Raw genomic sequence first — 27,402 nt, forward strand, 5'->3', positions numbered from 1 at the left:
ATGAAGGGGCCGGATACTGGTGAAAGACCTGGCTGCAGCAAACCGTGGAATCCCCAGGCCTTTAATGGAGCCAAGGCCTCCTGTGGGGATAGGAGCAAAAACTCAGCACAACCGCAGATGACGAAGGGACCGGCTACTGGTGAAAGACCTGGCTGCAGCAAACCGTGGAATCCTCAGGCCTTTAATGGAGCCAAGGCCTCCTGTGGGGATGGTGGAAAAAAATCTGCCAAATCTCAAGCGTTGCAGGGTAGGAAAAAAGAGGGGTCGTTTGAAATTGATGGAAATGCTTTAGCTGTATACACCTCAAAAATTGTTTGTTGGTATAAAAATTTTCAAATGATTTTCAATATGATTAACACAGCCAAAGATTGTCTAGATCAGCTTATGATAGAAATGCCAGAAATGAAGAACATCTGTGATGCTATTAAAAACATGGATCATTTTTCTTGTGCAATGTCCCCTCAAATTCAAATAGGCCTAGGCTATCCTGATGTAAAACAGACAACCAAAAGGGGGACAATGAGAAGGGGGCACCCTGGCCATCAGCCTGGGAAAAAAAAGGGGAGGAAACCAATCACAGCGAAACTGTACTGGCACAATAGAGTTGTTAAGTTGTTACGAGGGGCTAAGAAAATGCTTGCACGTAGGAAAAGGGCCTATCTGCCTTCTAGTTGTACACAGCCTCAAGAACACCCTCCAGGGTCTGCGTTGCAGACACCTGAGAACTCTGGGGTTGTAGGTATTAACAACCAAGAGTCTCAAGAATATCCACCAGGGGGCTCTCTGCCTTCTAGTTGTACACAGCCTCAAGAATACCCTCCAGGCTCTGCGTTGCAGACACCTGAGAACTCTGGGGTTGTAGGTATTAACAACCAAGAGTCTCAAGAATATCCACCAGGGGGCTCTCTGCCTTCTAGTTGTACACAGTCTCAAGAACACCCTCCAGACTCTTCGCTGCAGACACCTGAACATGATGCAGAAAACCCCCCGGTGTATGCAGAAATCACAAATAGATGGGGGTGGGAAAATGAAAGATTCCACACCATTCATATAGCGCAAGAATTTCGCTTCGTAAATCTGGAACATGTGACAAGCTATGCACAAGCCGTTTCAGCCTTACATATTGCGGTTCAAGATGTTCTTAATGTTGTTAATGAAAGTTTGGAGCCTGGCGATTGTGTGCAGCTGAGATTTGAGGGTGGGAACATGCAGAGGCCTCTCTTTTCAGTGAAAAAGGTCGAGGGTGCTCTAGACGCTGATGAGTTTCTCTCCAACTTAGCAAATCTTTTGCAGAGTAATATGGAACTTTGTTTAGACGGGGTTTTACGATTAGTTGTAACCATTGTGAGACCTCCTAGGGGGGGCAGCCGCCCAAGAGCCTTACGCTCTATCCCCTATAGTGCAATTATAAATAAGAAAAGGAAACATCTAATCGATTTCACTGATGTAAACAGTAAACTATGCTTTGGAGCAAGCTTAGTTCGTGTAATGTCTAAAAAGGTTCCAACAGATGCAGAGTTGGCACATGGCGCTCTGCAATTGTATCAGGCAGTCCACTGGCCTGTAGACAAAGAAGTTTCTTTGTCTGACATCCCTCTTTTTGAGGACCACTTACAGGTCAATATCCAGATTGCACACTATGGCGACAAAGGCTGGGGCTTGTTTAAACCACAAGGACACAAATATACACAAACGTATACGTTGCTTCTCCATGATAATCACTTTTACGGAGTTCTTAATATAAAGGGACTCTTTGGGGCTCGTAATTACTGTCAATATTGCCACAAATTGTACTCTCATATTCATGACTGTATATTTTTCTGTAGACTCTGTCTAAGAAAAGATTGCGCTTCTAATGTGAACATCATGAAGAAGTGTAAGTGTTGCAAAATGAAATGCAGGTCGAGAGAATGCTTAGAATTACACACCAAGCTGGCGGCAGAGAACAAGGTACCCTGTACTTATAGAAAGTTTTGTGAGGACTGCGGTCGTTTTCAAAATGCAGAGCATTTCACAAAGGACTGTATAGGAAGGGTATGTAATATCTGCTGGGCTCCTAGGGGAGAAGAGGTAAACCACTTCTGTTTCATGCGCCCACTTAAAGAGCCAAAGATCTCAACCCATTATATATTTTATGATATAGAATCAAGACAAGACACGGGGTTACACATCCCCAATTATTGTTACGCCAGATCTTTTTGGGGTGAGACTGTGCGACACTTTAAAAAAGAGGCCTCTGTGAAAAAGGGGGTGCCCGATTGGATAAAGGATATCCTTGAACAGGATGCTGAGGAGGAAGAGGAGGAGGAGGAGAGTGAAGAATATGATGATGATAACAGTTCATATAGCGAGAGCATTGTGGAGCCTGACTCTGGGAACACCAAGAAAAAAGGTGAGAAAAAAAAGGCATGGCCTTATGATAAATCATGGGAATTCAGAGGCGAGTCATGCATCGAGGCTTTTATTCGGACTTTCACAGAAGGGAGGGTTTTTGAGGGCACAACGTTTATAGCCCATAATTCAAAAGGTTATGATGGATATTTCATTCTCAATCAGCTAGTCAAAGAAAAACTAGAGGTAGAACTTATTACTCAAGGTGGAAAACTTATAACAATAGCCGTGCCGGCTCTAGATATAAAATTCATGGATTCTCTATGTCATTTACCAATGGGGTTATCAAAATTACCCAAATGCCTGGGCCTCAGGCAGGAGTCTAAGGGTTATTTCCCTCATTACTTCAACACCCCTGAAAATGAACAGTATGATGGTCCCCTACCACCACCCGAAGCTTATGGAGTGCAACACATGATGCCTTCTGAGCAGAAGGCTTTCTTAAAGTGGCATGAGGAGAATAAGACAAAAACCTTCAACCTGCAGCGAGAATTGGCTGCCTACTGCCAGCAGGATGTTAACATCCTGGTACAGGCCTGCACAAAGTATCGCCATGAAATTATGACCCTGACAAAGAAGAGGGTGAAAGGGTACGACGGGGAATATGAATGGTTTGCCATAGACCCTCTTCAATACCCCACCCTAGCTGGCGTGTGTCTTAGCATGTACAAGTTCAAATTTCTGGAGAAAAATAAAATAGCAATCCCACATCCAGACAACTATCACCGCCAGTGCAAACGCTATTCATCTGCATCCATACAGTGGCTGTCTTATATTGCCCATAAAGAAAAAACCAGGGTACAGCACGCCTTGAATGGTGGAGAAATTTGTATCGATTCTCTTTATGTAGATGGTTATATGGTTCTTAACGGCAGGGGCATATGTTTAGAGTTCCTGGGATGTTTTTTCCACGGCTGTGCCCTCTGTTACCATTCTGAGGATTGGAATCCTCTGTTAGGAAAAACCTATGGGGCTCTTTTCAATGCTACACAGGAAAGGACAGCCGTTTTGAGAAGCAAGGGTTTTGAAGTCAGATCAATTTGGGAGCATGAATGGAAAGAGATGGTAAGAAGCGACAGCGCTGTCAAAAATTACCTTGCTTCAGCTGATTTTCCAGAGCCCTTAGTACCTAGGGAAGCTCTCTTTGGGGGTCGTACAAACGCGATCCGTTTGTACTACAGAGCTAAACCGGAAGAGCAGATTCTTTACTATGATTTTACCAGCCTTTACCCCTATGTCAACAAAACTAAAGAGTATCCTCTGGGACACCCCAAAATCATATTTGAGAATTTTGAACATGTGTCTGCATACTTTGGTTTCGTAAAGGCGAAAATATCACCACCAAGAGGTCTCTTTTTTCCAGTGTTGCCCACCAGGGTTGGTGGAAAACTTATGTTTGTGCTGTGTGCCACCTGTGCAGAAAGCCGCCAGAGAGACCCTTGTAAACATACTGATGAGGAGAGAGCCTTGATGGGTACCTGGTGTACTATCGAACTGAACGTTGCCATAAAAAAGGGGTACAAGGTTTTGAAAATCTTTGAGGTGTGGCATTTTGAAAGCAGATCGGCGGACCTGTTTTCAAATTACATAGAGCTACACCTTCGCCACAAACAGGAAGCATCGGGCTATCCCGCATGGTGTGTCAGCGAACGAGATAAAAACAAATATATTGATGATTATAAAAAGAAAGAGGGGATATCCCTACGTAAAGATAAAATTGCTGTAAACCCCGCAAAAAGACAGATAGCCAAACTGTTTCTAAACTCTCTGTGGGGAAAGTTTGGTCAGAGAACGAATCTGCCTAACACTCAGGTGGTCAGAGATCCGGATGAATATTTCAACCTCCTATTTTCAGAGTCTTACACAGTGTCAATGTTTGAATTTTTGGCGGATGATGCTGTCTGTGTGACATGGAAACATGAGGCTGACAGATTAGCCACCAAGGGTAGGAAAAATGAATTCATAGCCTGCTTTACCACTGCTTATGCACGTCTGGAGCTTTACAATCTGCTTGACAAACTGCAGGATAGAGTTCTCTATCACGATACAGACTCTGTCATTTTTGTACAACGGGAGGGTGAATGGAAACCACCCTTAGGGGACTACCTGGGGGACCTCACGAGTGAAGTTCCTGAAGGCTTGCACATTACAGAATATGTGTCCGGAGGCCCTAAAACTTATGGGTATAAACTCAGTGATGGTAGTGCGTGCATGAAGGTCAAAGGGATCACACTGAATGTTGCTAACTCTGAAAAAATTAATTTTGATAGTCTCAGGGATTTGGTTTTTACGTACGATTCTGACAACCGAGATGGTTCATCCCGTGAAATAGTGGTAGAGCAACCAGGAATTGTTAGAGATAAGCGCCAGTGGTTGATTCATACAAAGCTTTTAAGAAAAACTCAAAAGGTGGTTTATGACAAAAGAGTTATTGTCGAAGACTTTAAAACCCTGCCTTATGGCTACTGAACTGAAGATGTTGTGGGTTCATCCTTTTTCAGCTATCCTAGCAGGGCCGAGCGGTTGTGGAAAAACGTTTTTTATAAAAAATATGCTGGACAACGCGCGCAATGTATTTTCTGACATGCCTGAAAATATTATCTGGTGTTATGGCTGTTGGCAACCTGTATATAAGACTCTTCTCTGTAAATATCCCTGTATTCGTTTTGTAGAAGGTTTGCCGGAAAAGTTTGATGATGATGTTCTGTTACCCCCAACTACAATAAACTTCTTGGTTTTGGACGATTTGATGCAGTATGCCTCTGATAATAAGGAAGTGGAAAAGTTATTTACACAATATGTGCATCACAGGAACGTAAGTGTTTTTTTAATTACTCAGAACATTTTTTCACAGGGAAGGGCCGCTCGAAGCATTAGTCTGAACGCCAAGTTTTTAGTCCTCTTTAAAAATCCCAGGGATAAGCAGCAAATTGCCACACTAGCCCGTCAGATGTATCCATGAAACGGACAGTTCTTCATGGAAGCATTTGCAGATGCGACAAGACCTCCTCACGGTTATCTGTTGGTAGATTTAAATGCCAATACTCCTGAACCTTACAGACTGAGAACAGGACTTTTCCCTCCTGACTGGCCTGTGGTCTATACATTGAAGAAATCTGCTTCAGGTAACAAAAGACGGTTGCTTTGAGCCCTTTTCTTTATTGACGCCTGTTCGGCAACCAGTTAACATGTCTGAATGTATAAGGCGAAACCTCCCGCTTTTGAAACTCCTTATTAAGGCCCCACTGCGACAGAGAAAAGCCATTTTATGTGCTGCCTCGGATGATCTGGTCACGGCCATTTCAGAAATTGCTCTGAATACTTTAAAAGGAAAGATAGCTCTAACACCTCAGCAGGTACGTGTTTTAAAGAAGAAACGAACACTAATTAAAACCTTGAGTAACAAGAGGGTCCCCCTACGGAGGAAAAAATACCTGGTGAAGCAGTCTGGCGGTTTCCTGGGTCCCTTATTGGGCTTTGCTGTACCTCTAATAACCAGTCTTTTAACTAATAAGTAATGGAATATGCTGAAAAGATGTATCTGGTCCCCAGTGCTCAGCTACAAGAGCTGAGGGGCGTACCAGAAAACATCAGGTCCGCCACGGTCAGACGCCTGGATTCTGAGATGAGAGAAATTCTCTTAAGGTCAGACTTGCCAGAGTATGAAAAAGCTAAGCTTTACAACGGCGTTCTACAGAGGTTTTTAGCGCTGACCAGGCAGGAGGATATGGAAAAAACAATGCCACAGCCTCCACAAGCCTCGGCTTCTCTCCCCTCTCCACCTGCCCCTCAAGAGTCCCTACCCTCTGTTATTCAAGAGGTGTTAGACAGCCTTCCCAACCGTTACAAGAAAAATGCAGAGATTTTGCTAAGTAAATTAAGGCAACATCAAGAGATCTCTTCATGGGATGACAAAGGGTCCTTCCAGTACCGGGGAGAGCTCTTACCTGGCTCTAATATTCTGGACCTGGTCAGAGGGATCACCCAGTCTACCGCCCTTTCTGATAAGAGAAAACCCAAAGGGTGGGATGTTTTTCTTAAAGCTCTGGCCGAACTGAATATCCCTACGTCTATCGTGGGGAATTCAACCGCTAGAGAACAATTAGAAGCGATGAAATCAGCAGCAACACCTTCTTCCTCTCCGTCTGCCACGGCGGTTGTTGTCCGGCCCAAGAAACAGTTCAAGAGACCAGAATGGCTGTACGTCAAGGAGCTTCCAACAACACCTGTGAGACCGGTAGTCAAGAAGCCTGAATGGCTCACTTTATAAAACACATTAATAAACACCAAGACAGATAAAACATTTAACTTTTGTCTTTTATTTTATTTATGCACAGCTTACATTTTATGTTTTACACTGGGGGCCGCAGGCTTGAATATGATGAAACGGTTTGCAGGATCGGGGTGCTGTTTGAATTTTCCTGTTCTTGACAAACTCTACAACCATGCGGTCATTTTCGGTCGCATCTTCTGAGTACAACTTTAAAATTTGGTCAAACGGCAGACCTTTTGTTCTGTTCTGTAAAAAGAACACACAGTGATAGCCACAGGTCACTGCCGAAGGGTTTTGTAGCTGTCTCTTCTGGAATATTATTTCTTTGCCCTGACGCCATAAAAAAGCTGTAATTGTTTCAGGGATCCGTGGGTTGTCTGGGTCTACGCCGTATGAGTCAAAAAATTCCCCAGGCCCCTCAGCTGGTAAATAGAGGGCCAGCCAGTGCTCCCCAGGCATCGTGTGGGGATGGGTGTTCACCACTATTCCGGTAGGTCTTTTGGTAATAAGGTTCATTGGTAACAGGTCGCAGGGGTACACATCTAGAAAGGTCTTATCTCGTTGTAACACGCTTAATAGCTGCAACGTATTCATGTTCACATGTAATCAAATAGGACGTTTCTGCTATGGCTGATTTCAATCACATTGTCAAATACCCCGTATAAGAGCATGTTAATAGTGGCCGTTAGGGGTTGGGCAAAACGGATCTCAGCTCGAAGGTTTCCAGTCTTGATCAGAGAATAATGTTCTGAGCAGCCATGATCCGGTGTCAGGTCAAAGGCATATAGGGTGTATCCGTGTGGAAATTCGTTAGGGGTGATGAAAATGTCTTGGTCCTTCATGGCTTTCCCTGATGTTTGTACCAGCTGCATGTACTCTCTGATACATAGTCCGTTTGCATAATCAGGCTGGAGGGGCTTTGCTGGAACTTGTACCCCATCAACGTACAAGGCTATAAAATTAACATTGAAATGTTGGAAATTGAAAGGGTTTTTGTCATATGCACCACTGAAAGCCTCATTGTCGACAAAAGTTATGACGAGCTGTTTAGGCAACTGCCCCAGAAAAAGGTTTTCTTGATTGCACACAAGGCTTCCTGCAGGTATGCTGAATACTTTCATGCCCACGCGTTCAATGGGGTATTTTGCATTAGAGGTGAGAAGGGCCTCTGCGTGTCCTATGCGAACTCCTGGGGACACTTTCACCCTTTTGACAAACAGAGAGGCGTTTAAAATATCCACTTTGTAGTGCTCACCAGCATCACCACTCAGCAGACAGAACATGTCCTTGCTACGGGTAAGTTTGATTTTCACATCTACGCCGTTCAGTAACATTTTCTCCTGAAAAAATAGCTCATTATGCAACGGCCCCATCAGATCCCATTTCTTGCTGGTTCCGGTGTGTTCTGCTCTCATTCGAAAACCCCAGTTTCCGGTATTGGGGGCGACGGTGGTTTGTTCCATGGCTGTATAACCATCTCTATAAAAGCCGCCCGCCGCAAATTGGGTGCTCAAGCTGTCAGCGCCGTAATTCATAAGCAACTCTATCATCGCTCTATAGGGGTAGCAATTATTACTCTGACTGATGAGCCGATCTCCAAGGGTAACGTCCAGTTGGCTAAAGAGCGAGGCAATGGGATAATTTACAAAGCCCACTTTAGCATCCACAGCGATGTTTGTCCCATTTGCTTTTGTGATCTTACACACCACGTAGAGCAAGGTATTGTTTAAATCGATATAATCTTCACTGTTACCAGTTATATAAAACTCTATTTGGCCGTTGGGTGTTAGCGCTGCTAAGGGAGGGACCTCTATATACATACAGCTTTCCACGCTGGTTTGTGTAGGTGATAGCTGAAAAATATCCAATTCAGATTTGGCACACTCTTCAGAGGAGCCGTGAATGAACGCCATTTTAAAATATGTCTCCCCTGCACCGCTTCAGACCCTTTATCTTACGGCTTGCTTTCTTCTTCCTGTTCTCAAGCTTCTGACGTTTTTTGGGAGGCAATCCGCTGTTTAACCGTTTAGGTGGACCTAGGCGTAGATGCCCCGCTTTTCGTTTAACTCCACCCCTTCTTTTCATGTACGTGAGTCCTGAGCCTTCTTGGGGTCTCACTTTTTTCATAACATGACTCGCGACGTCTCCGGCGATATTATGTACGGCCGTCTTAATGTGGGGCTTAATAAACTCAAAGCCTCTCCTCAAGAGGGGGACGGCCTTTCGGAACAATCCACGAAAAATGCCCCCCAGTCCTGCTCCGTACATGTTTACAGATCCGTGAAAACCGGGGAGGCCACGCCCTGCCTGGGCCTTATAGTACGCTCTATAAACATTAACATCCCCGTAGTCTTTCAACACCACCATTTTAGCGTCCTTCTGATCTCTTCCTAAACACAGCCTTTTCTGGGACGTATATGCAACCGCACAACAACCTTCCCCAGAGTGAATGGCACGGGTTGGTTCTGATCCGTCTTTATTTCAATGGTTATAGTGTTGATGTGGTTCTTGCTCATCAACACGTAATGCGGTTTGTCGTAGGTAATTGTAACACATTCGTAGGTTTCTCCCTTGACGGGGATGCAGCGTAACAGAGGCACAGCATGGTCGCCCACGATTTGGTGCTCGATGATATCTGTATAGACGTACAAGGAACTGAAGCCCCCAGTAAGGTCTGCAGCATGCGGTATTTTTCTGACGGGCACATCCGGGGGGGCCCCCAAAATGTGGGCTAACTCAGCACCCGCTGAAAATAAGTAATTTTCAGGGCCTGTGAATCTAACTTTCCCCATGACGGGGTCGTAGGCCAACCATGTTTCTTGTAGATCTATAGCTTGTTTTATAGTGTCATTCATGTTGTTCAGAAGATCAGGAATGTCCTTGTAATAGCCCCTGTGTAACTGAAAGATCCATTTATTTGTACCCTCAGAAATTGAAAATGGGGTATTTTTCAGGAGTGTGTACCAGCTCCGAGGATACTGTATCTCTGCTAGACCAACTTCCCAAACACCAATCAAATCTAAGGGCTTGGGCAACATTGTCGTAAAGCTGGCATTTGTATTTTGAGGAAAAACCTTCTTACAGGCGTTGCTGGGTAGTGTGATGTAAAAACCATAATCTCCCATTTTGCTTCTCTGTCCCTATACGACCTCAGAAACCTCTGAGGCTGACACCCAGCTGTTAAACTTACTAGGCCAACCTAACCACTTGACTAGGTGGAGCTTTCTTCGACCTCGGCCTTTTGTGCCCAAAATCTTTTCAATTCTGTACAACCGGTCTTCCCTGTCATTGATCTTCAGCAGTTCTTCAGGATAGAAAGTCCCGATTATGGCATCCCCATCATAATCCGTTAGCTGATATACAGGTCTCTCTGTACCTTTTACAACACGGTCCACAATAAATATCTCGGTGGTGAAATTCTGTTCATAGCCCTTATCAAATACACCCTTCCTTTTAGAAACCCTCACACGGTCCCCTTTTCTGAGTTTTGGAACTTCTTTTTTGGTTCCAACAGAGGGCTCATAGACTCTTTTCCAGACGACCATGTCATTGTGATGATTCACATCTACAGGCCTACATTTAATAGTTCTATGAAGGCTATGGTTATAACTTTTAAGGAACTGCGGTAATACATCCACATACCTGTAGGTGTTATTAGCCGTGAAATACCTCCACATTTTTGTTTTTAATGTTCTGTTAAACCTCTCAACAACCCCTGCTTTGACCTCATTATTGGTGACAAAATGCTGTATTCCACATTTCTTGAATAAACCGCTTACAGGTCTGTTTAGAAATTCACCGCCACGATCCGTCTGTATTTTGTCAGGTTTTCTTCCATCTTGTTTGAAAATGGCTTCAAAGGCTCTGGCCACTTCTTTGCCTGTTTTGCCTTTGAGCGCTTTTACCCAGCCGTACTTAGAAAGAATGTCTATACAGACCAGAATATACTTGCAACCCTTGTTGTGCCGAGCATATTGTTGCATATCAACCAAATCTGCTTGCCATTGATCATCTATTTTGGAAACCACGGTCTTATTTCTTTTAAAATGAATTCTAGCAGGCCTATGCAACGTATAGGCATCCTGGTCGGACAGCCATCGAGAAACATCTCCGAGTTTCAAGGTTTTCACCTGTTTTTTGGCCTCCCTAAAGAGAGGCTTCAGACCTCCAAAACTCCCCGCTGATGAGGGTGTATAATAGATATTGTGCAATAATTTCCCCCGTGCATCCAGCTCAGCCATTAGCACATATATGAGCAATGTATGGTACAATAAAGACTCTTTATTAAAAGACAGTATATTACAAGAATATTGTAAAGCATACATCTAAATCTCAGTGCTCGTAGAAATACAGGGCAGACATTTTAGCTTTTACAGAAGACATAGGTAGAAACACACGCAATACAGCCGAAGTTACAGGTAGAAGCACACACACACACAATACAGGATATATTTGCAGGTTATATAGTCAATCAGGAAGTATTCTCTCTTGAAGGGATGCAACCTGCCGCTTTCAGGGCCTTTCTGTGCGCCCAATATCCACAGTCACATTCAAGATCATCATCATCATCATCACAACCACCATGTTCAGGTCCCTCCTGTGTTTGAGCTTGAAACAAGCTACCCTGTGATTGAAAATGAAACAAGGTTTTAGGCATTTTTAAAAGGCCCTAGCATAAATCCTTAACTATGGCATTTAAAGCCCTTATAACGGAACCCTTAATAAGACTTTTTAAAAAGAAAATTGGTCTTACCAGGTTGACTTGGTTCTCTTTATCACTCTCAAAGCCTTCGTCTGGAGCCTCTGCCAACATTTGCTGCTCAGCACCATCGTCAATCTCCGCAAAACCTGGCGGCTTCTGTAAATCTCTTTTTATCCCTTGTTCGCCATCAACGCACTGAGGCTCAGCATCTTCATCATCACCCCACATCAGGGTGCAGTCCGGTTTTCTTGTGTTTTTCGGCTTCTGCTTAGGCTTTGCGGTAAATACAAATACGTCTTCTGCAGACTTGCATTTTCTTCTTAACTTTTCTGGGTCTCTGGGAAGGCTATCCTTTAGTCTTGTAGGAGTTCCTAAGGGACACAACGGCTTGGAAAATCCCACAGGCCCATAATAGTAGCCTTTGGGATGCAAACGCCTCCTGGGCTTTCCCGCAAGCTTTTGGCATGCCTCGGGAGCTTTGTTCTCCTTGTCAGCCATGTCTTTAAAGCCACAAGACCTTTGCAAAGAGCCGCAAGAGCGCGCAGAAGGGTCCCGAACCAAGTTTATAGCTTCTCTGCAAATCCCTGGGACTTTCCCACCCTTGCAGGGCCTAGGGCATGCTGAGGCATGCCCTAGGGCCAACCTTTCTAGCCAAACCCCCTCCACCCGCTCCCCATTGGTCCACAGGGGCCGTGGGGGGGGCACAACCCCTCGGGGACCAATCCTCAGGCTACCCTAGGGTCACGGGGGACCCCAGACTCTAGGAAAAGACACCTATAGGCCCACGGTGACCCCCACAACCCCTGACGTCATGCAGGGCCTAAAGGCATGCTGGGGCATGCCCTAGGGCCACCCTTTCTAGCCAAGCCCCTCCAACCGCTCCCCATTGGTCCACAGGGCCGTGGGGGTGGCACAACCCCTCGGGGACCAATCCTCAGGCCACCCTAGGGTCACGGGGGACCCCAGACTCTAGGAATACACCCCTATAGGCCCACGGTGACCCCCACAACCCCCGACGTCACCGCTCGACCAGCCCCTTCCGCCGGAAGGGGCCTGGGTCGAGCGTGGACGCCGGAAGTCCCTCCCCTTCCGCTGCTGGGGGTCCAAAAGGGGGCGTGGCTCCTGTCAAATTTGAGTTTGAATAAAGCTACCATTACCCTACTACTGTCCTCTCCCCTCATCCCTGGTGTGTGGGTGTGTGCACACATGTGCCTGTGTCTATGCAGCCAAATTCAGCAGAGACACCACAAAACACATCCTTTCTTGTGAAAGGTGTCATGGCCATAGCAAGTTCAGGCCATGCAGCATAAGTGCTAAAGCTAACTGCAAGTTGCTGCTAATGCCACCATGCAGTTCTGAATCCAGGGGGAGGAGACCCTGGGGATGCAAACCTGGTTGTCTCATTCTCATATGTAGGAAGAAATAAAAACAATCATTTTTCTCTTCATCTAAGAAGAGCCAGTGTATTTCCTGTTGGTCTTGTGAGAGCAACTATTGTGCAAAGAAGTTGGGCTAAATAAATGGGAATAAGAAATTTAGTAAGTATTCTTTACACTCCTGGAAGAAAAATGCAGATAATTGTGAGAGAAGCAGTCTGCTGTTCCCACAGTTTTTGATGGAATCGGCTAGACTTTTGATATTTTCACACAGATGCATGAACGGGCAGAACTGGAGAGGTACAAATAATCGGGGGGGGGGGGGCTTCCATTAGCCAAAGGGCCTATTTTGTTCAGGTCTTTTCGAACTGTGGAAGCATTCTAAGCAGATATTTCAGAGAAAACCTTTGATCAAGGGCCTGTTACAGGAAAATCCTCTAATTAGAGAACAAAGAAATAATGCAGGATTCTGTACCACATAAACAGTTGTGAGCAAAATGTATAGAAGACTTAACATCTAAATATATCCTTGAGTGCTAAATCTCTCTCTCTCTCTCTCTCTCTCTCTCTCTCTCTCTCTCTGTGTGTGTGTGTGTGTGTGTGTGTATGTGCTATGACACACTATGTACTATGATCATATGTTTGGAAGGGGCAAAGAAAGGTAATTGAATTTGAAGGAAGGGAGAAAAACACACACACTGATTTTGTATTTGAAGAATCAAGTGTACAGAAGCCAGCCACAAGACTTGTTGTTGTTTTGGGGAAAATGTCCATATCCAAGGAATGCCCAGGTCACCACTATTCTCTCCCCACAAGGATACTAACCTCATAAAAGGCATCCCTCAAAATTTTCTCTCTGCTTATGAAGGTGGGGGTGAGTAAAACATCCTTGTTCATACTGTGTTATCACTCCCCTCTTCTTCTATTAACTCCTAATATTAGGAGGTGCTATTGAGAAAGCTATGTGTTCAGCCAAGAGGAATGCTTTCAGAGTTGTTATGCTTTGTCCAACTTGGTTTTGGATTCACATTTTTATAGTTAATTGATACGATCCAGAGAAAGCTCTCGTGCTTTAGCCCTATTGATTCCAGTGGAACGCACTCACAACAAGCTTTTACTGGATTGTGCCCAACACTTAAGAGGAGCTATCTACAGAAGAGCTCATTACAGTATACCCATTTCTATTTGCACTCAAGTACATTCCCACCCACGATTAATTCCTTCTTTTAAAATTATTTTGTAAGTGTGTCTGGATTCCACCTAACGATAAATTGTAAGACAAGACGCTTAGGAATCCATTTCTCTGTGTAAGATAATCACTCCATTTAGGAATGATTATCTTACACAGAGCAACTAAATCATGTTTTTATTTTTTTTCATTGCCTAGGAAGACAGATTATCAATAGGATTTACTGTGGTGATTTTCTCACTGGATCATGCTTGGTATTCAATTAGCCAGGTTCATGTGGGGGAAAGGTAACTTTTTTTAACAAAGTAAGCAAAACTGAAACAAAGAGCACTATAACAGAACTAACATATTAAAGCAGTGTTTCCCAATCTAGGGGTTGTGACACCCAAGGGGGTCGCAAGTGTTTTTTGGGGTGTGTGTGAAAGGTTGCTTTATATGTGTTTTAACCCTTGTTATATGATTTTTTTTCCTTTATATTTTGAAGCCAGATATTAAAGTTGGTGTGCGTGCATGTGTGTGTATGTGTATGTGTCTGTGTCTGTGTGTGTGTGTGCGTGTGCGCGTTTGTGTGTGTGTGTGTGTGTGTGTGTGAGAGAGAGAGAGAGAGAGAGAGAGAGAAAGAGAGAGAGAGAGAGAGAGAGAAACAGGCTCTTTAGGGAAGAAAGAAACCTCTACTTTCTGAGAAGGGATTACTCTACCCCATTGCCTTTATGTGAAAACACTGTGTATGTGGGATTTTGCAGGTTACTTGGCTATTATTAAAATGAGGTCACAACTTGAAAAAGGTTAAGAATCATTGCATTAAAGCAACTGGTGCAACCTGAGCAAAATGGTGACAGTTGCTACTTTAGTGTATGGACTTTGGAAGAATAGAAGTACGGGAGTAGGTTTTGTGGTTCTTTTAATGATAAATCACTGTTTTACGCTCATCACATGTGTTCATACTCTGTGAGTGCAAAGAAAAAGGCTTTAGGTTTGTACAGTTGGTTTGCATAAGTTATATAGGCCTTAGCAAAAGCAAAGCAAAGCGAAACAAAATACAACAGCACTCCTTGTCTTGCTCTTGCCTGGGAGCAAGGTGTCTTGAAAATCCCTCATGGGGGTTTCTTATCAAATCAAAACATCCTCAACCAGTGAAAATGAAGAAGTTAGCGAGCATTCTTTACATAACTACTCATGAATACATGCAGGTTTTATAAAAGCTAAGAATTCCTACTTCTTGGTCTATCCAATCGACTAGATCCAGAATCAGAGTGAACTAAACTGCTAGCTTGGCCTCTCCTCTTATCAATGTTTAGACTAAGATGCAGTACAGCTTTGAGAGCTTGCTGAGCACATGTTGAAGGGACATAAAGCAATCAGCAATTCCAGCAACAGTCAAAAACCAGGATGCCAACTGAAAATTAATTTCCTTGGCATTCATGCACATGTTAAGAACTCATTACCTAACAAGTAATAAAACCAGGGGACATATCAAATACAAAAGGATGAGGAGCAAACTCATATGCTACAATTACAAGCTGCTTTGTGTACAATGGGCTTATGAGAAGCTGTTCCAAGTCCAATATACAACGGAACAAATCACCGCTCTTTGTTGGCAGTAACGTTTAGATACATTAAAGAAAATGTGTGTCGGTTAAACTGCACCTTGTTCAAACTCAAAGGGAGATGCATATCTGTGTGTACAAGAGGAAACAGGAACAACACATTACAGAAAGGGATTAAAAACAAATGAACATGATTCATATTTTATATCCAGTTTGCCACATATGTGCCAAAAGCATTTAGTATTTTCAAAAATAATTCTATGCCAATAAAATCAGGCACAGAACAAGAGAGCTCCATTTCAGCCTTACCATCTGGCAGAGCCCAAAATTAAATTTTATTCACATAGAATACTGCATAAGAACAACAAACATACAGCCCAGTTCAAGTCATTACTACTTCTGGTTAGCTACACTGAAAATGCGGTTGAAAACATACATAACCACACTTATGTGTATGCCTTTAGTTGATCTAGAGAAGGTGATCCACTTCCAGTGAAAGAGGCCAGAAATGGATGGGTTAGATTCAACTGACAGAAATGTGTATTTTTTTTTTTAGTTTGGATCTAAAATATTTCTATACTATGAGGCACCTTGAAAGCTATGAGTTATATGATCAATTTGAGGCATTCAGGCACGCCTCTCCATGAATGGAAGGACTTCTTCAGTTCATGAAAGGATTAAGGCTTCCTGCTGGTGAGAGGAGGGCTGTTATTTCACTCAACCACCTCTTTCCCTCCAGTGCCACATCATCCAAACTTGATGCTCCACCAGCTTTTCAGAGGAACAGGAGGACTGCCATAGGAAGGAGGAAATGGGAAATAAATGCCCCCTTGGTCCCATCTTCCAATACAATTGCAACCCTATTGAATACTAGTCTGAATCCAACTGAGTAAATTTCTCAAGAAGTTTAGAGTGTACATGAAGTTACATGTAGAATATATTCAACTGAACAAAAGGCAAACTGACTCCTACACAGGGCAAGGGTGGCAAACCAGTTTCAAAACCCCTGACAGACATTGCTGGTCTGAGCCATTTTAGTGCTTCAGAGGAAGACATTTCAAATGCAACCCCGACCATCCCTCATCTGGCAAAAACAATTCACTGAGAGACTTCTGAACTTCAGGTGAAACTGATGGTATCTATTTAAGCAAACACACCATGCTAGTTCATTCAGATCACTTTCAAAAGATGATGGCTTTATGCAAGGCATAACATCATTTGAAAGCAGTGTGTATTCTGTGGGCGGGCCAAGCAAACTCACCCTTATGGCTGGAATGAATAGACCTTCAAAAGTTACAGCTTTATAGTCATCTGTACGTGGAGATCATAAAATTGCAACCAGCTTCATGTAATAGTGAACTCAAATTTTTGTTTTGCATAGCATACCATCTTATTTGGTCCTACCCAGTAACGTTCACAAATCTTTTACTCCTTTTGAAACTTAGTTTTTCATTAATAACATTTTCTAGAAATCTGTTTATTTCTTAGATGAAAATGCAAATTACCTCTACACTCATTGATTGATTGATTGATTGATTGATTGATTGATTGATTGATTGATTGATTGATTGATTGATTGGTTGGTTGGTTGGTTGGTTGGTTGGTTGGTTGGTTGGTTGGTTGGTTGGTTGGTTGGTTGGTTGGTTGGTTGGTTGGTTGGTTGATTGATTGAATGATTTGGATTGATTTGATTTGATTTGATTTATATGTATACCACCGATCTGGCAGCCAAGGCCACTCTTGGCGGTTTACAACATGGAACATAAACAACAAAGCAGCAAAACAGCTAATAACAACATCAATACATGGGGAAACAAATCAAAAGTCATAAAGTGTAGTGAGGATAAAATTACAATACAATAAATAGAATTAAAAAGTATATAAAAATATAAAAACAGGGAGCATGGGAGTTTGATAAAAGTTATATTATCGGGCATTATTATATCAGAGTGTTGTTTGTTCAGAGGTGGCCTGTCTAAATATTCTATAACTGAAATCTTTTAAATTGTTCTTGAAAAGTAGTGGTTAAAGATACTAATCACAAAATAATACATGGAGCTCGTATGCTACTTTTTAAAACTACATCTACCCAAACAAATGAACTGAATATTTGTTAGTATAAATACTGCAGAGCTGAACCACCACAAAATACAACATCACAACAGAATATGTAACCACTGCTCTCATTCAAGCAAAGCTTTCAAAAGTAGGAGACACCAAATTAGAAACTTCAAAGACATTAGAGTTATCCAAACTAAACATTGTATAGAAAGGCTAACCTACATAACACGTTTTATTCAAAGGCTGTGTGCTTTCTACGAGCCAAAATGCACTTTGATTTCCAAATTATCCATGTGAAATGGTGGACAAGAAAACAAACTTAATTGGACTTGGAAGGATGTATACTTTATTCATGAATAATTTATGTTATGTCAGATGGAAAATTGTTTATTCCAAAGCTCACAAAACTTTGACATGTCTTGTAAATCAGCATCCACTGCATTTGCAAACACCCAAATATGACAAATGTCTGAAAATCTCCAAACTACTAATGCAGCGGTTTCCAAAGTTTCCATCTTTGAGAAACTCCTTCTACATCAATTTGTTTGCTGAGCAAACCCAACATTCCTGACAATTCACCATCAAAACATTTTAAATACTTGTGCATCACTATTCCAGAGCAGTGGTCAAATTTTTTTTGCAAAGGATTGTGGGAATGCGTTATCAGAAGTAAAAACTGAACACTGTTGGGCTGTCTCATCATTGCTCAATATGAAACGAGGACATGTTAAGAATCAGAACTTGAAAATATTGTTTTCTGGGCCATAGTGGCAAGAATGAGAGTTCAAACAGCTAAATTTCCAAGTGTTGGTTAAAACACATCACACCATTTCTAATTAAACAGCTTCCTGTGCACCCACGTAATTCTGCCCATAATACAACAAAATAGATCCCCTTATGGTCTTGGTTTGTAATGAAAATTAACTATACTGGGATGCTATGCTTCCACAGGCAGTTGGCCATGTGTAAATTGGTCCAAAGTTCCTATAAACAACATCTTGTGTTCATGTTATACTTACCTTTCTAACAATCAAAATTATCTTCAAAAATCCTGTGGTTCTTTGTAGTATCCTCATGTCCTATTTATTATAGTTTGTGGTGAACATGGATGGTAACATTTTTATTCCTTATGACTTTTTTGGCTGTCTAGGGCCATTAATCAGTTCAATAACAGTGTGACATGCAATCTCAAACAGAAAATAACAAGTTTGGGTTTTCTTCTTGCAGTTTTCATACGCTTTCTTTTCTACAAACTCTAGTATTATTCTGCTTGCCCTGTAGCACATAGCTGGAAAGGGCACAGAAAAGTTATGATAGTTAAGGGAAGGAAAGATTAAGGAGATTGGGACTTTCTCTATATGACAAAGAAAACAAATGGGGGACGCCACAGACATTTACAGAATTAAGAACATTGTGGTGAGATAGCACTAGTTAAAGCTAACTATAATCCCAATTAGTGTATACCTACTGAAAGAAATAATGGGGTGTGGTGGCACTGCGGGCTAAACTGCAGAAGCCTGTGCTGCAGGGTCAGAAGACCAGCAATCGCAAGATCGAATCCACGTGAGGGAGTGAGCACCCGTCGCTTGTCCCAGCTCCTGCCAACCTAGCGGTTTGAAAGCATGCGAATGCAAGTAGATAAATAGGGACCACTTCGGTGGGAAGGTAACAGTGTTCCATGTCTAAGTCGCACTGGCCATGTGACCACGGAAGATTGTCTTCGGACAAAATGCTGGCTCTGTGGCTTGGAAATGGGGATGAGCACTGCCTCTAGAGTCGAACACGACTGGACAAAAATTGTCAAGGGGAACCTTTACCTTTACCTTTTACTAAAAGAAATGAAACGTGTTAGTCAATACAGACAAAAGCCTCGACAGTTTTAGTGACTCTATTTCATTTGGGGCTGAAAATGTATTTAGCCTATTTTACTCTCCCAGGATAGTGGGCCAGAGGGACATCACTCAGTCAAGCTAATGAATGGCAAATGCAGGGGTGATGAAATTAAGTACTTTGAGTAGAACAGCCACTTTTTATTAATTTCTGGGGAAAGCAATTAAATTCATATCATTATTTTAGTACGTCTTATTCACTGAGAGTCCTCTTGTGAATCATTTAAGTCAACTAACGTGATTCTTCACTGAAGCCTAATGGGGCTATCAGTCTTTCCTTACACAGGACAATGTACAGAATGGTTGGGAAATATCATTGTGGGTAACATATCCCATTTTTATTAACAATAATCCAGGCATGGAAAAGAAAACTGAATGGACCCATTAAAAATGAGGAGCAGCTCCAAGAATGTTAAATTTCCATTAATAGTTATCTATATTTCTGTTGGGAAAATGGCGTCATTCTCACAAGAGACCTTTAAATGTTGAAGAACAAGTGCAGAGTCAAAATACTCTGAGAGACAAAATAAAACAAAAAGAACTTATCCCTGCTGTCACTATTCACAGCTGCTTCTGAAATGCTGATACACTTGGTATCTGTAATATTCCCACAGGAACAGAAATCTCCCTGTAGGCAAGGAATAAAAAGGCACTCTTCATCACAGAGCGATAGAGAATAATTACTTGCATTTAGTTGACTGACTGCACAACAGTGTTTGATAAACTTTGCCTACTGAAATGTGATACATTATACCCTTCATGTGTTCAACATCATATGGTACTTCATCAATGGAAACTAAACCATGTCCAAAGCAATTGAAAGATTTTAGAACCTGGAAATGAATTTAATCCAATTCTGCTTCTATCTCTTGAGTACAGGCCATTTGTTCTTCTAGTCCTTCTCAGGAACATCAAGGAAATGTTAAGAGGGCAAAGTAATCGGAAATTTGTTTGTTATCTCATCAGGAGCAAAGGAGATGAAAGAAAACAGGAAATTGCCAGCTGAAGAGAAACTATATGTGATAGTTTATCATCCACTTGAAACAACTGTGCAAAGGCATTTGGCCATGACAGATGCTCACTTAAAATGTAGTGTGTGACCTCATTAAATGGAGGGGGACTCTTATCCCATTAATAGTTGTATAAAAGAGGAAGTTTCAGCAGGTGTTCACATGAAATTTCTTCTTCCTTACATCTATTAAAAGTATGAGAGCAATCTCCTCCATTTCTGTTGGCCAGACTAAAAGAGGAACAATGCTACAAAATGATGTGATTTCCTCGGAAGCAGTAAATTAGCCTATTGATTGGTCAATCACACTCTGATCTGTTCTTAGAACCTTGAATGGTTTGTTCTGTGATGATGAAGCATGGAGACAGGAAAGGTAGTTTTGCTTCTCTTTTAAAGGTTTGGATGTAACCTACAAAGAGGAAAATTTGTAGTGAAATGGGTGGACCTTCTATTTAAAACCTGGAGCATGCCCTCCTCTCACCAGGGAGGGAGATGCCCTTTTCCTCATCACATGAGAAGCCTGATGACAGAGCACCCAGGGCTTTCCCTAAGATAAACAATAATGCCTTTGGCAAGGAATACCTTTAGAGCACCTGGACATTGAGTTTTGCAGTATCCTCTGTTGTCTGGTGTGTGCAGAACCGATGAAAATAAATCCACTAATTTTTATCTAGGCTAACCAGCACCAAAGTGGAAAATGGAACATACCTTGAAGCTACTTGATGGATGGAAATTCATCGTCATAGCCAACAAGCCTACAGAACTTTGGGGAAAATCTTAGAAAACTCACTGCTTTTATAACTGGGCCCACCACAGGGATTACATTCATACAGTGCCAAAATTAACTTATCCAAGGCAAGCAACCAGCTGGCCCACCCAGAGTTGTATTCCTGCTCTCCAAATGTTAGCGGCTTCATTTGCATATTGTCCAAGTTATGTAGCTAGATTTGCATGCTACGCATGTTTATATCCTACACCAGTCATTCTCAATAGGGGCCATATAGCCCCCTGGGGTGTCCTGGCACATTTGAAGGCTCCACAGACATAAAAAATTTGATCTGGCACAGAGTACGTTGATTGCATATGGAAAGGTTTGCAACAGTAATAGTGAGCAGAACACATTTGAGGCTCGGATACCAGATAAGGACACCCCCTTTCCCTTTTGAGGCAACTCAATTAATTAATTAAACTGCCCAGAGTAGACCCATTCAAGATGGGCGGTATATAAATCTAATAAATAAATAAATAAATTTGTATTTTATCCTTCTTTGCACACAACCAAAGGCTTTCCTTATTTGACAGGGGGGCCTAGATCCTGAGAAGAGCTCCTAAAAGGGTCATTGCTAGACTCTAAGAAAATCAAGCACATCTTTTTCTATAGCATTTCTAACAATATGTTTCTGTCTTGGCATAATTTACACTCTTTGATCTGAGAGAGCAAGTGCAGTGTAATGGTTAAAGTGCTGGATCTGGGAAATGGAAAGCCTGCTTGGTCACAAGGGTTACAGGAATGTCTTACCATGTTGTCTCTGTACAGTGGTGCCTCACATTACGACGTTAATTCGTTCCAGAGAAATCGCTGTAGAACGAAAATGTCGTAAAGTGAAAATAAAGCCATTGGAACGCATTAAAACCTGGTTAATGTGTTCCAATAGGCTAAGAACTCACCGCCCAGCGAAGATCCTCCATAGAGACGGCCATTTTTGGGTGCCTGTGCAGTGAAAAATGGCTCCTAGACACAGCGGGGAGCCATTTTGAGCACCCGGTGGCCATTTTGAAAACCCGATGATCAGCTGTTTTGATCGTCAGGAAGTGAAAATCAGTTCCCAAAACAGCGAAATTACACAGCGAAATTTCCCCATTCAAAATGTCGTTTTGCGATCGCTTTTGAGATCACAAAAACCTCGTCGTAATGCGGATTTGTCATTAAACGGAGCGCCCGTCTTGCGAGGCACCACTGTATTCTAATTCTTACGACTGACCAAGTGGAGATGTTCCATGAAAGCTTCAAGGGGCCAAAATGTCCTCCTTCTTTTTTGATTTTTGTTTGTTTTATGCTTCTTGTTGAAAAGATTACATTGTGTCCTTTCAGCCAAACCTACAGTACTATACAAGGTTTCAGTTGAATCAGTACCTTTCAGACGAACCTACATTATAGGTTGTTTTGGGAGATAATATGGAGAGAATCACATGAAACAAGCATGTACATTGTTCATCCTCCCACTAAGCTTTTTTGTGCTAAGAAGCACATGCAGTTAGGGAGGATTTGGAACTGGGGTGGCCACAGTGGGGCCCTGGGAGCACTCAGCTGGTTTTGCAGCATCTGATCTTCCCACAGGCCTCCTTTTTCTGGCAAAAAAGAGAATGAATTGGCGCTCTTGGAAGCCTCCAGGAACAGCAATTCTTCTTGGGAAAACGCTGCAGAATGATTTGCACCACTTAACACCCCAAAACAGGACTTCTAACTACTTACATTTTTTTTCTTTTGCATGTTACTACATTTTTATTTTATTTTACTTTTGCAATCTGTGTGGCCCTTGAAGAGTCACGAGACAGGAAATTAGCCTTTGGACCATCCAAATTTAGCCAAAACTCCTAGGGAAAGAACCAAAAGAAACACACACATAAATACACACACCACTCCGATCATGCTGGAACACAGAGGTAAGCTCAAAAAACACTACCAAAAGAAATGAAAAGGTGCTAAGAGTGAAACAGCCGCTTCTTTGCAGGTGAAGAATTTTTTTCAGGAGAAATTAAGCATAACACTCTATGGCCCATTTTAAATCAAAAGTATTTCCAACATATTTATTTATTCATATAAAATATTTTTACCCCACCTTTCTCCTTAAAAGGACCCAGGGCAGCTTACAACATTAAAAGAGCAACATTTAAAAGCTAAAAACAGTAAATACATGAATATGTAACAAGAATTAAACAAGTATCATATTAAAAAGGCAAATAAAATCAATACTAAACACATACCTAAAAGCAACAGTGTACAACACTCCAATTTAAAAAACCTCTCTCAGATGGCCAATCTCTAAAAAAAAGCCTGCCTGAAAAGAAAGGTATTTGCCTGCTTGTGGAAGGGCAGGAAAGATGGTGCTGGCCTGGCTTCCTGTGGGAGAGGATTCTTCCCCTGATGATTCCCTTGATGATCTTAATGCCCAGGCAGGTTCATAGGAGGACCAGTATTTTAGATAGTTTGGACCCAAGCCTTTTAGAGCTTTATAGGTTAAAACCAGCACTTTGAATTGTGCCCAGAAACAGACCAGCAGCCAGGGGAGCTGCTGCAACAGGGGAATTTTATGTTCTCTGTAACAAGCCCTAGTTAGCAATCTGGCTGTGTCATTTCGTACCCTCTGAAGTTTCCTAACACTATCCAGAGGCAGTCCCATGTACAGCATAATCCAGTCAAGATTTAACTAGGGCATGTGTCACCATGGCCAAATCAGACTTCTATAGAAACAGACACAGCTGGTGCACTAGTTTTAACTGTGCAAACACTCCTGGTGCACAGTTGAAATCTGGGCATTCAGACTTGAAGATGAATCCAGGAGTACCCCAGGCTGCACACCTGAGTTTTCAGAGAGTCACCCCATTCCAGCACAGTTTGCATCCCTCTTCCCAGATCTACCTATCAACTGACCAGGAGCACCTCTGTCTTGTCTGGATTAAGTTTCAGTTTATCAATGCTCATCCAGTGTTACTGACACCAGACACTGATTTAGAACCAAAACAGCTTCCTTTGATTTAGATGGAAAGGACAGACATGGGTGTCATCAGCATACTGGTGATACCAAACCCAAAACCTGAGTCAACAAACAACCTCTCCCAGTGGTTTCATGTAGATGTCGAATAGTATAGGGGACAAAACAGAGCCATGAGGGACACCACAGCCCAATAGCCAGGTTGTCAAACAAAAATCCGCCAGCCCTCCAGGAAGGGCTGGAGCCACTGTAAAACAGTGCTTCCAAGTCCCATCCCTGAGAGATGGCCCAGAAGGATATCATGGTTGATGATATTGAAAGTTGCTGAAAGGTCCAGCAGAACCAATAGGGACACACTCCCCCTGTCTGGTTCCCAGCGTAGGTCATCCACCAAGGTGACCAAAACAGTCTCTGTCCCATAACCAGGCCTGAAGCAAGATTGAAATGGATTTAAATAATCTGTCCCCTCCAGGAACCCCTGGAGCTGAGAAGTCACAACACACTCCCGAACCTTGCTCAAGAATGGAATATTAGAGACTGGCTGGTAATTATCCAACATCATGAGAAATTGTATTCATGAAGGCTTTCACAGCCAGGATCTAAAAAACCCACAACAACCATCATTGAAAATTATTTACAAAACAGTCTCACTGGCATCACGGCTTTCACTCATTTCTGCACAATTCACTCAAGAATTTCATGCCTGAACAATGCAAACAATGAAAGCCATGTTTACCTCTAGAAGGCTGATCACAAAACAAAACTAATTTGCAAAATGGAATAGCGAGAAAGCTCATGCCAGGATAATCAGACATCCTTTATCACTTCAGAGAACACTAATATTTCTAAATGCAGCTAGCAAACACTTCATCCTAAAATATCAGTGGAGTAGAACACTTCTCTACTAGGTTGCAATGAAGGATAATTTAGTACCTCTCATGAGCGTGTGATGAGCAAATGCAAATCGCATTAGCCATGTATAGTACTGCCTATCCATGTTTTAATTGCAAAGTTTTGAATTTCTGATAAAATGCTCTTTTTGCTACACAGTAGAAATACAGAGATTCACAAAGGAGAATAGCTACTTGTTCCCCAAGGTCCATACCGTTCTCATTAACAGGCACTTAAAAGTCTCAGTAACTCACTCTGAGATATTTGTAAGAGAAAAAAATAAAACACACTAACAGTTGCTTGAAATTATAGATTTGTGCATACTGCTTACTTTACTACATACATATTAGCAATCAAGTGAATAGACCAACAGCCACAAACAAACAACTGATGAAAGAGAGGGACAGAACATTCAGCAGAGAGGTGAGGCTCTCTGAATTTCAAAAGCTGGAAGGAATACCTGGTCAATGCTGGACAGAAAGGCCATGACCCCAACTGAGAAAAGTCCCTCCCACTCACTCAAACTATAGATAGCATGCCAGGTTCTAAATAATAGTTGAATAGTTTTTGCTGCCTGCCTGGGATTTTAATTGAGGGTCTTTCTAAGCACCTAATAAGCTATATTTTATGCCATCCACTTTGCGCAGTAACTCATTAGCCGAACAGGCCTGACCTAGTGGAACCTCATCCATATTAGGCAGGGATATTATTCTTTGGATTAAATCTGTAAGGAAAGAGGTGGAAAACTCTCTCCCACCTACCAGGTTCACTCAGTTTATTAATAAATAGCATGCTAATAGTTCTTAAAATGTTACTAAACCTAATTTATAGATGAATCTGAGCTTCTTTTGAAACTCGGCCAAATTCCTCAAAGTATAACTTTTATTGTTTTCTTTCTAACTTGGCAGAGACTTGGGGAAATTGGGTCATTCATTCCATCCACCTAAGGTGAGCAAAGGAAAAAGCACATGGATTGAAATATTCCCTTATCTTTGGCAGAAGCTTCAATTCTCTGTTTTCTGTGGATCTTGTTTATGGTTAATGCAGTAAAGGTGGTGATGGATGTCTCTTATTGGACTTCCCTTCGGTCAGAGAACACTGCCTTGGATTATCATAGCAGGGAATTTCCAAAGAACAGTAACTATGATCTGGCACATCTGCCTAATGAGGCAGGAGGCAACCATGTGTTAGAGAGTGATGACATCTACATATCTATATCTGTTTAGAACGTGTATTCGTGTTTATATGAAATAACTTCTAATAATTTGAATAGCACCATCCATGTGGATGGAAGGCCGAGTCCCTAGATCTAGCATCACGGCAAAGATGTAAATACATAACCATTTGTGCTACTTCACTGAAGTTTTCCTCTTCTCTCTGTTCTATAATATACTGTAAATTACATCACACAGCAGACTTTTTGTTATTCCCTGTCTTTTTGAGAGATACCTTCCTGAGAAGGAACTCAAGTCAGTTCAATTCAAAAAAAAGTTGCTGCTAATGTACAACATCAGCTCTCTTTGAACATTTAAATTGTTTATTAATTTATTTATTTAGTATCATTTATAGGCTGCCTTTTTCCCAGTGAGGGAACCCAAGGTGCCTCACACATTTCAGCAATACTGAAAACACAATAAACTACACAGTAAACAGCAATTAAACTAAAACAATAATTTTATATCCATTAATTAATTAAAATATTTGAAATGTTTAAAGACTAAGAGGGGAAAACAGCATCTAGGGACTCAGATATGATGGAAGAAGTGGGTCCTCAACTGTTGGCAAAAGGATAAAAGAGGAAGTCAATCTAACTCCCAAGAGAAAGCAATCCACAAACTGGGAGCAGCCGCAGAGAAAGCTCTATCTTGTCCCCATCAAACGTGCCTGCAATGGCAACAGGACTCCTTTGAAGATCTTAAGTGCCAAGAAGCTCATACAGGGAGATATGGCCCATCTGATAGCCTGGACCCAAACTGTACAGGACTTTATAGGTGATGACCAGCACTTTGAATTAGGCCCTTCGAAATATGTGGCATATCCTTTCCTAAAGTTGAGTCTAGCTTTTTCCAGGGATATGGAGTAGCACATAATGCTAGGGACAAAAATGCCAGTATCGGCCTCAATATTTATAATCTCTTTATCCACCATTGATACATTTCTCCCTGTTGCTACCACGTTGCTGTTGTCAAATCATTGTGCTCCCTTTTCAAGAAGACATAGTGTAATCTGCAGGATCTACATCATTTGAGAAGCACAATAAAATGTTAACATCAACACAAATTAATAATGAAAACAAAGCCAGTAATTGTAATGCCTTTGGAGAGAAAGCACAATATTGAACATTTGCCACAATGTCATTTG

At 42.0% G+C, this 27,402-nt stretch overlaps 2 protein-coding genes across 4 annotated transcripts in view; both read right to left on the reverse strand.

The window, feature by feature from the left end:
* SEMA3D (semaphorin 3D) overlaps positions 1 to 27,402 on the reverse strand; it is a 204,918-nt gene that overhangs the window by 138,470 nt on the left and 39,046 nt on the right. The window lies entirely within an intron of this gene.
* Positions 10,926 to 11,864, reverse strand: LOC140705790 (uncharacterized). The gene is made up of 2 exons (XM_078394235.1): positions 11,418 to 11,864; positions 10,926 to 11,288 (listed from the first exon to the last, which is right to left on the reverse strand). The coding sequence occupies exons 1-2, from the start codon at positions 11,862 to 11,864 to the stop codon at positions 11,136 to 11,138; spliced, it is 600 nt and encodes a 199-aa protein (XP_078250361.1). The 3' UTR covers positions 10,926 to 11,135.

The sequence above is a fragment of the Pogona vitticeps genome, chromosome 5, assembly GCF_051106095.1.
Source record: "Pogona vitticeps strain Pit_001003342236 chromosome 5, PviZW2.1, whole genome shotgun sequence".
NCBI lineage: Eukaryota > Metazoa > Chordata > Lepidosauria > Squamata > Agamidae > Pogona > Pogona vitticeps.

Excerpts from the sequence above, each read along its gene's own strand:
- LOC140705790 (XM_078394235.1), bottom strand. The coding sequence starts at position 11,864 with ATGGCTGACAAGGAGAACAAAGCTCCCGAGGCATGCCAAAAGCTTGCG. Across the intron at positions 11,289-11,417 it reads AAGAGAACCAAGTCAACCTG|GGTAGCTTGTTTCAAGCTCA; the intron begins GTAAGACCAATT and ends TTTCAATCACAG.